Here is a 14,689-nt window from a genome sequence, read left to right on the forward strand (position 1 = left end):
CAATTAGTGAAGTATGCTCATATATCCATTCAACAGGTAATAAGAATTATAAACCAACATATATCAATATACAACTTAGACCATCCTAACACAAGGGAACGGGAGAGTGTTTATGGTCTACGTTGATACGTCAGTTGACGTCAGGTTCAGTAGCCTGTTGTGGTTGGCAGTTGACCATCCAACAGACCACGGAGGTTGGCTCCCCCCCCCCTACCATTACCAAACTTTAAATTGGGATAATATATAATCCTGGCTTCTTGTCTCCTCTTACGGACAATACAATGGAACTTGGCGCCTTCTTGGCTGTGGACAGACGCAGTATGACTCTCAACGGGAGGGGAGGTGCAGGGGGCACCCTCAGTCACGACACCGTCAGTCAGAGGACCCAGCAACAGAGGACCCACCAACAGAGGACCCAGCAACAGAGGACCCACCAACAGAGGACCCAGCAACAGAGGACCCAGCAACAGAGGACCCAGCAACAGAGGACCCAGCAACAGAGGACCCATAGCAACAGAGGACAACAGCAGCAACAGAGGACCCAGCAACAGAGGACCCAGCAACAGAGGACCCAGCAACAGAGGACCCATAGCAACAGAGGACCCAGCAACAGCAGCAACAGAGGACCCAGCAACAGAGGACCCAGTAGTAGAGGACCCAGCAACAGCAGCAACAGAGGACCCAGTAGTAGAGGACCCAGCAACAGCAGCAACAGAGGACCCAGCAACAGAGGACCCAGTAGTAGAGGACCCAGCAACAGCAGCAACAGAGGACCCAGCAACAGCAGCAACAGAGGACCCAGCAACAGCAGCAACAGAGGACCCAGCAACAGCAGCAACAGAGGACCCAGCAACAGCAGCAACAGAGGACCCAGCAACAGCAGCAACAGAGGACCCAGTAGTAGAGGCTCCCAGCAGTAGAGGCTCCCAGGATGGGGTGGGACCCTCACTGTTAGGGGACACCATCTCCCCGCCCGCCTGTTGACAGTCTAGTCATGGGGGCTGAATATCAATGGGGCGGCGTGTGTGGGTCTCTGGGGCGCCCATGATAACATCTTTACTGCCTTGTGCTGCAGTTATCGTGAGGTGATGCACGCACTCAAGATGGTGTTAGTTATCTCGCTATCCTCAGCTGACCTGTCCACTCCTGTCTCCTTGCTTGGAGCAGTATTGACGGAATTAGACATTTGCTGTTTGATTTTGATCCATAACCTGACTGACGATGAGATCTTCTTATAGTAAATATCAATACACATTATTTTAATTATATCTTTATTTATGTGTGTTTATTGACTATTTGTATTTTCTATTTGTGTCTGCAGAATTTGGGTTTTAGCTCTTGGACCCCGCCTTTCGAACCAATTTATTTTTGTTCTATTATATCTACTATATATATTTCTCTCTAACACACACACACAAACATTCCCAAGAATCAGCCCGTAACAGCTGTCTAACTCACAAGTACCTATTTACTGCAAGGTAAACTGGTGCATCAGGGTTAAAGAAACTGAAACCTCCGCTGGGAATCGATTTCGGGCCATTAGGACTACAGCCCCCAAGCGCTGTCCACTCAGCCGCGCGGCCCCGATATATGTGTAGTCACCTAGTTGTATTCACTTAATTGTGCTTGCGGGGGTTGAGCTCTGGCTCTTTCGGCCCGCCTCTCAACTGTCAATCAACTGTTTTTTCTCCACACACACACACACACACACACACACACACACACACACACACACACACACACACACACACACACATACACACACACACACACACACACACACACACACACACACACACACACACACACACACACACAAACACACAAACACTCACTCGTAATTCTGTGGCGCGGGTTCAATTCCCGCACTAGGCACGAACAAATGGGCAAAGTGTCTTTCACCCTGAATGCCCCTGTTACCTAGCAGTAAATAGGTACCTGGGAGTTAGTCAGCTGTCACGGGTTGCTTCCTGGTGTGTGTGTGTGTGGTGTGGAGAAAAAGAAAAACTGTAGTTAGTAAACAGTTGATTAACAGTTGAGAGGCGGGCCGAAAGAGCAAAGCTCTACCCCCGCAAACACAACTAAGTGAATACACACACACACACACACACACACACACACACACACACACACACACACACACACACACACACACACACCAAGGAAGCAGCCTGTACCAGCTGTCTAACTCCCAGGTACCTATTTACTGCTAGGTGAACAGGTGCATCAGAGTGAAAGAAATTCTGCCCATTTGTTTCCGCCATCACCGGGGATCGATCCCAGGTCCCTAGGATTATTAGTACAGAGCGCTGACCACTCAGCCGTGATGGGCCCCCTACTGCCAGATGAACTTATGTGTGTATGTTAATTCACCTAATTGGACTCACCTAGTTGTGCTTGCGGGGCTGACCTTTGGCTCTTTGGTCCCGCCTCTCAACTGTCAATCAACTGGTGTACAGATTCCTGAGCCGACTGGGCTCTATCATATCTACACTTGAAACTGTGTATGGAGTCAGCCTCCACCACATCACTGCCTAATGCATTCCACCTGTTAACTACCCAGTCCCTGAAAAAGTTCTTTCTAACGTCTCTGTGGCTCATTTGGGTACTAAGCTTCCACCTGTGTCCCCTTGTTCGAGTACAACCTGTTTTAAATAAGTCTTTCCTCATAACTCATGCCTTTTAGTTCTGGGACTAGTTTAGTGCCATACCTTTGAACTTTGTCCAGCTTCGTTTTGTGCTTGATAAGGTACGGGCTCAATGCTGGGGCCGCATACTCCAGAATTGGTCTTACATATGTGGTATACAAGGTACTGAATGATTCTTTACACAGGTTCCTGAAGGCAGTTCTGGTGCTAGCAAGCCTTGCATACGCCGCCGATGTTATTCTTTTGATGTGTGCTTCAGGGTTTGGCATGATATCAACTCCTAGACCTTTCTCTCTGTCTGTTTCATGAAGGACTTCATCTCCCAGTTGATATCCTGTGTCTGGCCTCCTTTCAACCGCCTAATTTCATTACCTTACATTTACATGGGTTGAACTTCTGTAGCCATTTGTTGGACCATTCCTTCAGTTTGTCTAGGTCATCTTGTAGCCTCTTGCTATCTTAATTCCACGGTCTTAACCCTCATAATTTTTGCATCATCAACAAACATTGAGAGCAACGATTCTGTACCCTCTGGGACATACATTTTTACATATATCATTTACATATATCAGAAACAGTATAGGTCCAAGGACTGAACCCCTGCGGGACTCCACTGGCGACGCCTCGCCAGTCTGAGACCTCACCCCTCACAGTGACTCGCTGTCTTCTGTTGCTTAGGTACTCCCTTATCCAATGGAGTACCTTCCCTTTCACTCCTGCCTGCATCTCCAGCTTTTTCACTAGCCTCTTGTGTGGAAGTGTGTCAACAGCCCATTCTCCTGTTTAGGTAGCACTTATAGTAACGATGCAGATCATAGTACATATATGAGGTAATGGACATATAATAATATAAATAATATAAGTAATATAATATAGTAATATAAAGGGGTGAAAATGTTGCCAGATGAAGTGGAAGAATATTACATATTTTAATTCTAGCTCTTCTCGGTATGAATCCCAGTATCCTGATTGATGTTTATTTTGAGCATTTATGCAATGTTTTCATGGTCCAAGATCCGTACTAACCATAATTTCCATATCTTTTTCACATCTAAATTTGTAAATATCATTGTTGTTTTGCTGCTATCTAGTGCCTCTATAATTATTTCATAGGCTCAGCATTATAAATCTGTCAGCATTATAATGCATCTGGTAATTTTTCGTCCGTCTTAAATTCAAGAATCTTCTTGCAATCTTAATTGCTACAAGATGCTAGCATTTATTTACTGCTCAATCATAGTTATTGTGAACGTGGCTAATGATGCTGTTTAATGTCTGAGTCATTTATATGTGTATATGAACAACACAGGTCCTTGGCTAGACCTCTGAGGGACACACCACTTGAAACAGATTCCCAATCAGAATTGACTCAATTTATGATGCCTCTGCTGTCCTTGAAATGACTGTACCCTCATCCAGTGTACGACGTCTCTGACACCATGCACCTCACCTCCTCAACTCTCTCTCGCTGAGAACAGTGTCAAAGACCTCACTAAAGTGTAGGTCTTTGAAAATATACTGGAAAATAATGAGAGTAAATGTAGCAGATAAACAAGCCACAGTAAAGACTGGCTGTTAATCATTCATTAGTCTATATTTTGTAAGATATATACAGTTGACATCAGCAGTTATCAGTTATCAATATTCTCCCCGTAGTATTCATATTAATAGGGTGTGTGACGTAAGAGATCTGGCCCCATTAAAATTGGTACCACATTCACAACCCTCCACGAAGCTGTATCGTGACTCAATTTTGAATAATATATTAATATTCAATATTGTGATACCCAAACTCGACTTTATACTATTTCTTCTTGGACCTTTTAAGTTGCGTCTGGTCCCCGGATTAACTTGGATTTAATACTGTATTTGTTTAATGAAATAATATTATTTTTCGCTGCAGTATGGATATTGAGAAGATTACACAGTTACACAGAAGAGGTGTGTGATGAGTGGAGAAAGGTTTTGGCCACTTCAGGCATACAGGTGGCCCACCAGTGTGGCCCTCAACCATACAGGTGGCCCACCAGTGTGGCCCTCAACCATACAGGTGGCCCACCAGTGTGGCCCTCAACCATACAGGTGGCCCACCAGTGTGGCCCTCAACCATACAGGTGGCCCACCAGTGTGGCCCTCAACCATACAGGTGGCCCACCAGTGTGGCCCTCAACCATACAGGTGGCCCACCAGTGTGGCCCTCAACCATACAGGTGGCCCTCAACCATACAGGTGGCCCTCAACCATACAGGTGGCCCTCAACCATACAGGTGGCCCTCAACCATACAGGTGGCCCATCAGTGTGGCCCTCAACCATACAGGTGGCCCACCAGTGTGGCTCTCAACCATACAGGTGGCCCACCAGTGTGGCCCTCAACCATACAGGTGGCCCACCAGTGTGGCCCTCAACTATACAGGTGGCCCACCAGTGTGGCCCTCAACCATACAGGTGGCCCACCAGTGTGGCCCTCAACCATACAGGTGGCCCACCAGTGTGGCCCTCAACCATACAGGTGGCCCACCAGTGTGGCCCTCAACCATACAGGTGGCCCCACCAGTGTGGCCCTCAACCATACAGGTGGCACTCAACCATACAGGTGGCCCTCAACCATACAGGTGGCCCTCAACCATACAGGTGGCCCATCAGTGTGGCCCTCAACCATACAGGTGGCCCACCAGTGTGGCCCTCAACCATACAGGTGGCCCCACCAGTGTGGCCCTCAACCATACAGGTGGCCCACCAGTGTGGCCCTCTCCCAGTGAGGGTGGTGGGAGGGCCACTTGCTCCTCCAGTGAGGGTGGTGGGCGGGCCACTTTGCTCCTCCAGTGAGGGTGGTGGGCGGGCCACTTTGCTCCTCCAGTGAGGGTGGTGGGCGGGCCACTTTGCTCTACCAGTGAGGGTGGTGGGCGGGCCACTTTGCTCTACCAGTGGGGGTGGTGGGCGGGCCACTTTGCTCTACCAGTGAGGGTGGTGGGCGGGCCACTTTGCTCTACCAGTGAGGGTGGTGGGCGGGCCACTTTGCTCTACCAGTGAGGGTGGTGGGCGGGCCACTTTGCTCTACCAGTGAGGATGGTGGGCGGGCCACTTTGCTCCTCCAGTGAGGGTGGTGGGCGGGCCACTTTGCTCTACCAGTGAGGGTGGTGGGCGGGCCACTTTGCTCTACCAGTGAGGGTGGTGGGCGGGCCACTTTGCTTTACCAGTGGGGGTGGAGGGCGGCCACTTTGTGACAGTGGCGAGTTGATAGAGCTGGTGAATAGGGTGTCCGCGGGTACCACTTAATATACGAGTAACTAATGAGGAGGGAGTATGTGAGTATGAGTTAATTAGTGAATAACTGGAAGCAAAGTTAGAATGAGGTAAATGTACAGAAGGAAAGGGGAGCCTCAACAGTGGTGAGACATAGACGCGATAAAACATAAAAAATATTGGAACCGTCTCAAAGCTCTCAAAATGGACTCTTTGGTAAGGAGACGAGAGAGGTATCAAATAATATATACATGGAAGATACTGGAGGGCCGGGTCCCAAATTTGCAAAGTAGAATAAGAACATACTTGAGTGAAAGATATGGAAGTTAATGCAGAATAGAACCAGTGAAGAGCAGGGGTGCCATAGGCACAATCAGAGAACACTGTATGAACATCAGAGGTCCGCGGCTGTTCAACGTCCTCCCAGCAAGCATTACAAATATTGCTGGAACAAAGGTGGATATATTCAAGAGGCACTTAGACAGGTTCTTGCAAGAAGTGCCGGACCATCCAGGCTATAGTGGATATGTGGACCTGCGGGCCGCTCCAAGCAACAGCCTGTTGGACCAAGTTATCACAAGTCGAGCCTGGCCCCAGGCCGGGCTTGGGGAGAAGAAGAACACTGAGAACCCTATCTAGGTAAACTCCAGGTACATGTTGCGTTAGGGATGACAGAGCGCTGGGTGGAGTGGGTGGGGGGGTCCTTACTGGTGACTGACGAACAAGAATGTTCTTCAGACAGTTATGGCCGTTCACGGGGTACTGGGGTGTTCTCACAAGGTGATCATATTTATCTGGTGTAGAAGAACTTTTGCAACCGCGAATTTTTTTTATTGAATATGCAAATGATAAGGTTAATAATAGATATAGGAAGGAGATAACTTTTAGTGAATAAATCCTAGAGTATTGGAGTTTGACGCGAGAGCAATTGCAGCATGCACAATGTACTTAATTACAAACGGACATTTATTACTCAAGTTTTTTTGAATATGAATTATAATTTTTTATCTTATATATGTAGGAGCAGTTTCACTTAGAGTGGAGTAATGTTTACCAAGACATTACTAGAAGAAAAGCACTTAACAGCAAAAGACTTACACAAACAGTCGCACGTCCATAACATTACCCAATAATTTCCTGCACACAAATTACATGTTGGTGGTGAGAGGCGAAGTATGCAGCGGGCCTTGTACTTCCCGCCGGCACCTGGCACCGACACCCTAATTATCCCGTGTTGAGACAATGAGCCTCAGCCTTCCATCACACACACAGGAAACATTCGCGTCACGACCCGCAGAATTTAAACCCTCGTTAAATATTCATGAGGATGCGGATGACTTAAGGACGTCAGCAACATTTTAATGGGAAAATAGTTTTGATGAGTGTGTGGCGGTAACTGGGTACCTCCAGTCATTATTAGACCGGCCACTTACCCCCACATGACTGTCCAACCTCCAGCCTTCCTCACCAACCTGATTACATCGTGTATTGTTTTGGTAGATGTGTGTGTGTGATGTTATGTACCAGGGGTGACGGTGTTCTCCCCCCTGATGCAAGGGGTGACAGTGTTCTTCCCCCCTGATGCAAGGGGTGACAGTGTTCTTACCCCCCTGATGCAAGGGGTGACAGTGTTCTTCCCCCCTGATGCATAGGGGTGACGGTGTTCTTCCCCCCTGATGCAAGGGTGACGGTGTTCTTCCCCCCTGATGCAAGGGGTGACGGTGTTCTTCCCCCCTGATGCAAGGGGTGACAGTGTTCTTCCCCCCTGATGCATAGATGACGGTGTTCTTCCCCCCTGATGCAAGGGGTGACGGTGTTCTTCCCCCTGATGCAAGGGGTGACGGTGTTCTTCGCCCCTGATGCAAGGGGTGACGGTGTTCTTCCCCCTGATGCAAGGGGTGACAGGTGTTCTTCCCCCCTGATGCAAGGGGTGACAGTGTTCTTCCCCCCTGATGCATAGATGACGGTGTTCTTCCCCCCTGATGCAAGGGGTGACGGTGTTCTTTCCCCTGATGCAAGGGGTGACGGTGTTCTTCCCCCCTGATGCAAGGGGTGACAGTGTTCTCCCCCCTGATGCATAGATGACGGTGTTCTTCCCCCTGATGCAAGGGGTGACGGTGTTCTTCCCCCCTGATGCAAGGGGTGACGGTGTTCTTCCCCCTGATGCAAGGGGTGACGGTGTTCTTCCCCCCTGATGCAAGGGGTGACAGTGTTCTTCCCCCCTGATGCATAGAGGTGACGGTGTTCTTCCCCCTGATGCAAGGGGTGACGGTGTTCTTCCCCCTGATGCAAGGGGTGACGGTGTTCTTCCCCCCTGATGCAAGGGGTGACGGTGTTCTTCCCCCTGATGCAAGGGGTGACGGTGTTCTTCCCCCCTGATGCAATGGGTGACGGTGTTCTTCCCCCTGATGAAAGGGGTGACGGTGTTCTTCCCCCCTGATGCAAGGGTGGCGGTGTTCTCCCCCCCTGATGCAAGGGGTGACGGTCTTTTTCCCCCCTGATGCAATGGGTGACGGTGTTCTTCCCCCTGATGCAAGGGGTGACGGTGTTCTTCCCCCCTGATGCAAGGAGTGGTGGTGTTCTTCCCCCATGATGCAAGGGGTGACGGTGTTCTCTCCCCCTGATGCAAGGGGTGACGGTGTTCTTCCCCCCTGATGCAAGGGGTGATGGTGTTCTTCCCCCCTGATGCAAGGGGTGACGGTGTTCTCCCCCCCTGATGCAAGGGTGAGTGGTGTTCTTCCCCACGATGCAAGGGGTGACGGTGTTCTTCCCCCTGATGCAAGGGGTGACGGTGTTCTTCCCCCCTGATGCAAGGGGTGATCGGTGTTCTTCCCCCCTGATGCAAGGGGTGACGGTGTTCTTCCCCCCCTGATGCAAGGGGTGACGGTGTTCTTCCCCCCTGATGCAAGGGGTGACGGTGTTCTTCCCCCTGATGCAAGGGGTGACGGTGTTCTTCCCCCCCCTGATGCAAGGGGTGACGGTGTTCTCCCCCCTGATGCAAGGGGTGACGGTGTTCTCTCCCCCTGATGCAAGGGGTGATGGTGTTCTCTCCCCCTGATGCAAGGGGTGACGGTGTTCTCCCCCCCTGATGCAAGGGGTGCCGGTGTTCTCCCCCCTGATGCAAGGGGTGACGGTCTTTTTCCCCCCTGATGCAATGGGTGACGGTGTTCTTCCCCCTGATGCAAGGGGTGACGGTGTTCTTCCCCCCTGATGCAAGGAGTGGTGGTGTTCTTCCCCCATGATGCAAGGGGTGACGTGTTCTCTCCCCTGATGCAAGGGGTGACGGTGTTCTCCCCCCCTGATGCAAGGGGTGATGGTGTTCTTCCCCCCTGATGCAAGGGGTGACGGTATTCTCCCCCCCTGATGCAAAGGAGTGGTGGTGTTCTTCCCCCACGATGCAAGGGGTGACGTGTTCTCTCCCCTGATGCAAGGGGTGACGGTGTTCTTCCCCCCTGATGCAAGGGGTGATGGTGTTCTTCCCCCCTGATGCAAGGGGTGACGGTGTTCTCCCCCCCTGATGCAAGGGGTGACGGTGTTCTCCCCCCCTGATGCAAGGGGTGACGGTCTTTTTCCCCCCTGATGAAAGGGGTGACGGTGTTCTTCCCCCCCCCTGATGCAAGGGGTGACGGTGTTCTTCCCCCCTGATGCAAGGGGTGACGGTGTTCTCTCCCCTGATGCAAGGGGTGATGGTGTTCTCTCCCCTGATGCAAGGGGTGACGGTGTTCTTCCCCCCTGATGCAAGGGGTGACGGTGTTCTTCCCCCCTGATGCAAGGGGTGACGGTGTTCTTCCCCCTGATGCAAGGGTGACGGTGTTCTTCCCCCCTGATGCAAGGGGTGACGGTGTTCTTCCCCCTGATGCAAGGGGTGACGGTGTTCTCCCCCTGATGCAAGGGGTGACGGTGTTCTTCCCCCTGATGCAAGGGGTGACGGTGTTCTTCCCCCTGATGCAAGGGGTGACGGTGTTCTCCCCCTGATGCAAGGGGTGACGGTGTTCTTCCCCCCTGATGCAAGGGGTGACGGTGTTCTCCCCCCTGATGCAAGGGGTGACGGTGTTCTTCCCCCCTGATGCAAGGGTGACGGTGTTCTTCCCCCCTGATGCAAGGGGTGACGGTGTTCTTCCCCCCTGATGCAAGGGGTGACGGTGTTCTCTCCCCTGATGCAAGGGGTGACGGTGTTCTTCCCCCTGATGCAAGGGGTGACGGTGTTCTTCCCCCTGATGCAAGGGGTGACGGTGTTCTCTCCCCCTGATGCAAGGGGTGACGGTGTTCTTCCCCCCTGATGCAAGGGGTGGTGGTGTTCTTCCCCCCTGATGCAAGGGGAGACGGTGTTCTTCCCCCCTGATGCAAGGGGTGACGTGTTCTCTCCCCTGATGCAAGGGGTGACGGTGTTCTCCCCCCTGATGCAAGGGGTGACGGTGTTCTCCCCTCCTGATGCAAGGGGTGACGGTGTTCTTCCCCCTGATGCAAGGGGTGACGGTGTTCTCCCCCCTGATGCAAGGGGTGACGGTGTTCTCCCCTCCTGATGCAAGGGGTGACGGTGTTCTCCCCCCTGATGCAAGGGGTGGTGGTGTTCTCTCCCCTGATGCAAGGGGTGACGGTGTTCTCCCCCCCCTGATGCAAGGGGTGATGGTGTTCTACCCCTCTGATGCAAGGGGTGACGGTGTTCTTCCCCCCTGATGCAAGGGGTGACGGTGTTCTCCCCCCTGATGCAAGGGGTGACGGTGTTCTCCCCCCTGATGCAAGGGGTGACGGTGTTCTCCCCCCTGATGCAAGGGGTGACGTGTTTCTCTCCCCTGATGCAAGGGGTGACGGTGTTCTCCCCCCCCTGATGCAAGGGGTGATGGTGTTCTTCCCCCCTGATGCAAGGGGTGATGGTGTTCTCCCCCCCTGATGCAAGGGGTGACGTGTTCTTCCCCCCCTGATGCAAGGGTGACGTTGTTCTCCCCCCCTGATGCAAGGGGTGGTGGTGTTCTTCCCCCCCCTGATGCAAGGTGGTGGTGGTGTTCTTCCCCTGATGCAAAGGGGTGACGGTGTTCTCTCCCCCCTGATGCAAGGGGGTGACGGTGTTCTCCCCCCTGATGCAAGGGTGCGTGTTCTTCCCCCCTGATGCAGGGGTGACGTGGTGTTCTTCCCCCCTGATGCAAGGGGTGACGGGTGTTCTTCCCCCCTGATGCAAGGGGTGACGGTGTTCTCCCCCCTGATGCAAGGGGTGACGGTGTTCTTCCCCCCTGATGCAAGGGGTGACGGTGTTCTTCCCCCCTGAATGCAAGGGGTGACGTGGTTCTCATCCCCCTGATGCAAGGGGTGACCGGTGTTCTTCCCCCCTGATGCAAGGGGGTGGACGGTGTTCCTTCCCCCCTGATGCAAGGGGTGACAGTGTTCTTCCCCCCTGATGCAAGGGGTGACGGTGTTCTTCCCCCCTGATGCAAGGGGTGGTGGTGTTCTTCCCCCCTGATGCAAGGGGTGACGTGTTCTTCCCCCCTGATGCAAGGGGTGCGGTGTTCTCTCCCCCTGATGCAAGGGGTGACGGTGTTCTTCCCCCCTGATGCAAGGGGTGACGGTGTTCTCCCCCCCTGATGCAAGGGGTGACGGTGTTCTCCCCCCTGATGCAAGGGGTGACGGTGTTCTTCCCCCTGATGCAAGGGGTGACGGTGTTCTTCCCCCTGATGCAAGGGGTGACGGTGTTCTTCCCCCTGATGCAAGGGGTGACGGTGTTCTCCCCCCTGATGCAAGGGGTGACGGTGTTCTTCCCCCCTGATGCAAGGGGTGACGGTGTTCTTCCCCCCTGATGCAAGGGGTGACGGTGTTCTCCCCTTCTGTGGCAAGGGGTGACGGTGTTCTTCCACCCCTGATGCAAGGGGTGACGGTGTTCTTCCCCCCTGATGCATGGGGTGGTGGTGTTCTTCCTCCTCCTGATGCAAGGGGTGACGGTGTTCTTCCCCCTGATGCAAGGGGGTGGCGGTGTTCTCTCCCCTGATGCAAGGGGTGCAGGTGTTCTCCCCTTCTGATGCAAGGGGTGACGGTGTTCTTCCCCCCTGATTGCAAGGGGTTGACGGTGTTCTCCCCCCTGATTGCAAGGGGTGTGGTGTTGTTCCTCTCCTGATGCAAGGGGTGACGGTGTTCTTCCCCCCTGATGCAAGGGGTGACGGTGTTCTCTCCCCTGATGCATAGGGGTGACGGTGTTCTTCCCCCCTGATGCAAGGGTTGACGGTGTTCTCCCCCTCTGATGCAAGGGGTGACAGGTGTTCTTCCCCCCTGATGCAAGGTTTTTGGTGACGGGTTCTTTCCCCCCTGATGCAAGGGGTGACGGTGTTCTCATCCCCTGATGCATAGGGCGTGACGGTGTTCTTCCCCTCTGGATGCAAGGGGTGACGGTTGTTCTTCGCCTCTGATGCAAGGGGTGACGGTGTTCTTCCCTCTGACTGCAAGGGTGACGGTGTTCTCTCCCCTGATGCAAGGGGTGACGGTGTTATTCCCTATGATGCAAGGGGGGTGACGGTGTTTTTGTTCTTCCCCCTGATGCAAGGGGTGACGGTTGTTCTCTCCCCTGATGCAAGGGGTGACGGTGTTCTTCCCCCCTGATGGCAAGGGGGGTGACGGTCTTGTTCTCCCCCTCTGATGGCAAGGGGTGACCCCCCCCCCCCTCCCCCCCGGGTTCTTCCCCCTGATGCAAGGGTGTGACGTTGTTCTTCCCCACCTGATGCAAGGGTGGTGACGGTGTTATTCTCCTCCCTGATGCAAGGGGTGACGGTTGTTCTCGCCCTCTGCATGCAAGGGGTGACCCCCCCCCGGTGTTCTCATACTCTGATGCAAGGGGGTGACGGTGTTCTTCCCTCTGATGCAAGGGGTGACGGTGTTCTCTCCCCTGATGCAAGGGGTGACGGTGTTCTTCCCTCTGATGCAAGGGGTGACGGTGTTCTTCCCCCTGATGCAAGGGGTGACGGTGTTCTCTCCCCTGATGCAAGGGGTGGTGGTGTTCTTCCCCCTGATGCAAGGGGTGACGGTGTTCTCTCCCCTGATGCAAGGGGTGACGGTGTTCTTCCCTCTGATGCAAGGGGTGACGGTGTTCTTCCCCCTGATGCAAGGGGTGACGGTGTTCTCTCCCCTGATGCAAGGGGTGACGGTGTTCTCCCCTCCTGATGCAAGGGGTGGTGGTGTTCTTCTTCAATGTCCTCCATGGTATACCATGCATGTATACCAGAAGGTATACCCACTAGAATATACCCAACGAAAGTACTCCAATGAGATACCTGAACAGTATACTTGTTGACTGATCAGTTAAACTATGATGGTGGCCTTTGTAACCCTCTCGCAGCTCTTAGGCCTAATGTCCAACACCAAACCAGCTCCCTTAGGGCTAATCCCAGCTCGCTAGGAGAGTGGGTGGGAGGTGGGGGGGGTGATGATGGTATCACCTGCTGGGAGATTGCAAGGTGCTTCCTGCAGGAGGCCAGGTGAGGACGTCCTCTCCTGCACATGTTGCAAGAGGCCTGCAAGAGGACGCTTACCAGCGCCTTAACATGTTATATTAATTCTTGGGTCGTGGAGGTTAACCTTCCCCAGAGAACACCAGTTTATTATTAACTTTACTGAAGTAAAGGTTGAAGGGCTTGTTAACGTGTATTTGGTCGAGTGAAGACCATTCAGTGGAGCCCTAACGTCTCTGGAGGGCGTCAGTGTGACGCATGGTGACGCATAGTGACGCATGGTGACGCATAGTGACGCATGGTGACGCATAGTGACGCATGGTGGCGCATGGTGACGCAACTAGACGCTCGTTGTTTATTGCTTTATATTAAAATGGTGGCGGTAATGGTTAGTTGGTGGTTGGGTGTGGTTGTATTGTTAGTGTCCATGGTTGATGGTGGTGTTAGTAGTTTTGTGAAGTTGGTAGTGATTGTTGGTAGTGATTGTTGGTAGTGATTGTTGGTAGTGATTGTTGGTAGCTATTGTTGGTAGTGATTGTTGGTAGCTATTGTTGGTAGTGATTGTTGGTAGCTATTGTTGGTAGTGATTGTTGGTAGCTATTGTTTGTAGTGATTGTTGGAAGTGATTGTTGGTAGCTATTGTTGGTAGTGATTGTTGGTAGCTATTGTTGGTAGTGATTATTGGTAGCTATTGTTGGTAGTGATTGTTGGTAGTGATTGTTGGTAGCTATTGTTGGTAGTGATTGTTGGTAGCTATTGTTGGTAGTGATTATTGGTAGCTATTGTTGGTAGTGATTGTTGGTAGTGATTGTTGGTAGCTATTGTTGGTAGTGATTGTTGGTAGCTATTGTTGGTAGTGATTATTGGTAGCTATTGTTGGTAGTGATTGTTGGTAGTGATTGTTGGTAGCTATTGTTGGTAGTGATTGTTGGTAGTGATTGTTGGTAGCTATTGTTGGTAGTGATTGTTGGTAGCTATTGTTGGTAGTGATTATTGGTAGCTATTGTTGGTAGTGATTGTTGGTAGTGATTGTTGGTAGCTATTGGTGGTAGTGATTGTTGGTAGCTATTGTTGGTAGTGATTGTTGGTAGCTATTGTTGGTAGTGATTGTTGGTAGTGATTGTTGGTAGCCATTGTTGGTAGTGATTGTTGGTAGTGATTGTTGGTAGCTATTGTTGGTAGTGATTGTTGGTAGCTATTGTTGGTAGTGATTGTTGGTAGCTATTGTTGGTAGGGATTGTTGGTAGCTATTGTTGGTAGTGATTGTTGGTAGTGATTGTTGGTAGTGATTGTTGGTAGTGATTGTTGGTAGCTATTGTTGGTAGTGATTGTTGGTAGCTATTGTTGGTAGTGATTGTTGGTAGTGATTG

General features: G+C 51.9%; 1 protein-coding gene across 1 annotated transcript; it reads left to right on the forward strand.

The window, feature by feature from the left end:
• Positions 1-281: 281 nt before the first annotated feature.
• LOC138367608 (protein rtoA-like) lies at positions 282-920 on the forward strand. The gene has a single exon (XM_069329329.1). It carries the CDS (start codon positions 282-284, stop codon positions 918-920), a length of 639 nt encoding a protein of 212 aa, XP_069185430.1.
• The last annotated feature ends 13,769 nt before the right edge of the window (positions 921-14,689 follow it).

The sequence above is a fragment of the Procambarus clarkii genome, chromosome 22, assembly GCF_040958095.1.
Source record: "Procambarus clarkii isolate CNS0578487 chromosome 22, FALCON_Pclarkii_2.0, whole genome shotgun sequence".
Classification (NCBI taxonomy): Eukaryota; Metazoa; Arthropoda; class Malacostraca; order Decapoda; family Cambaridae; genus Procambarus; species Procambarus clarkii.

Coding starts and splice junctions, on each gene's coding strand:
- LOC138367608 (XM_069329329.1), top strand. CDS start 282: ATGGAACTTGGCGCCTTCTTGGCTGTGGACAGACGCAGTATGACTCTC.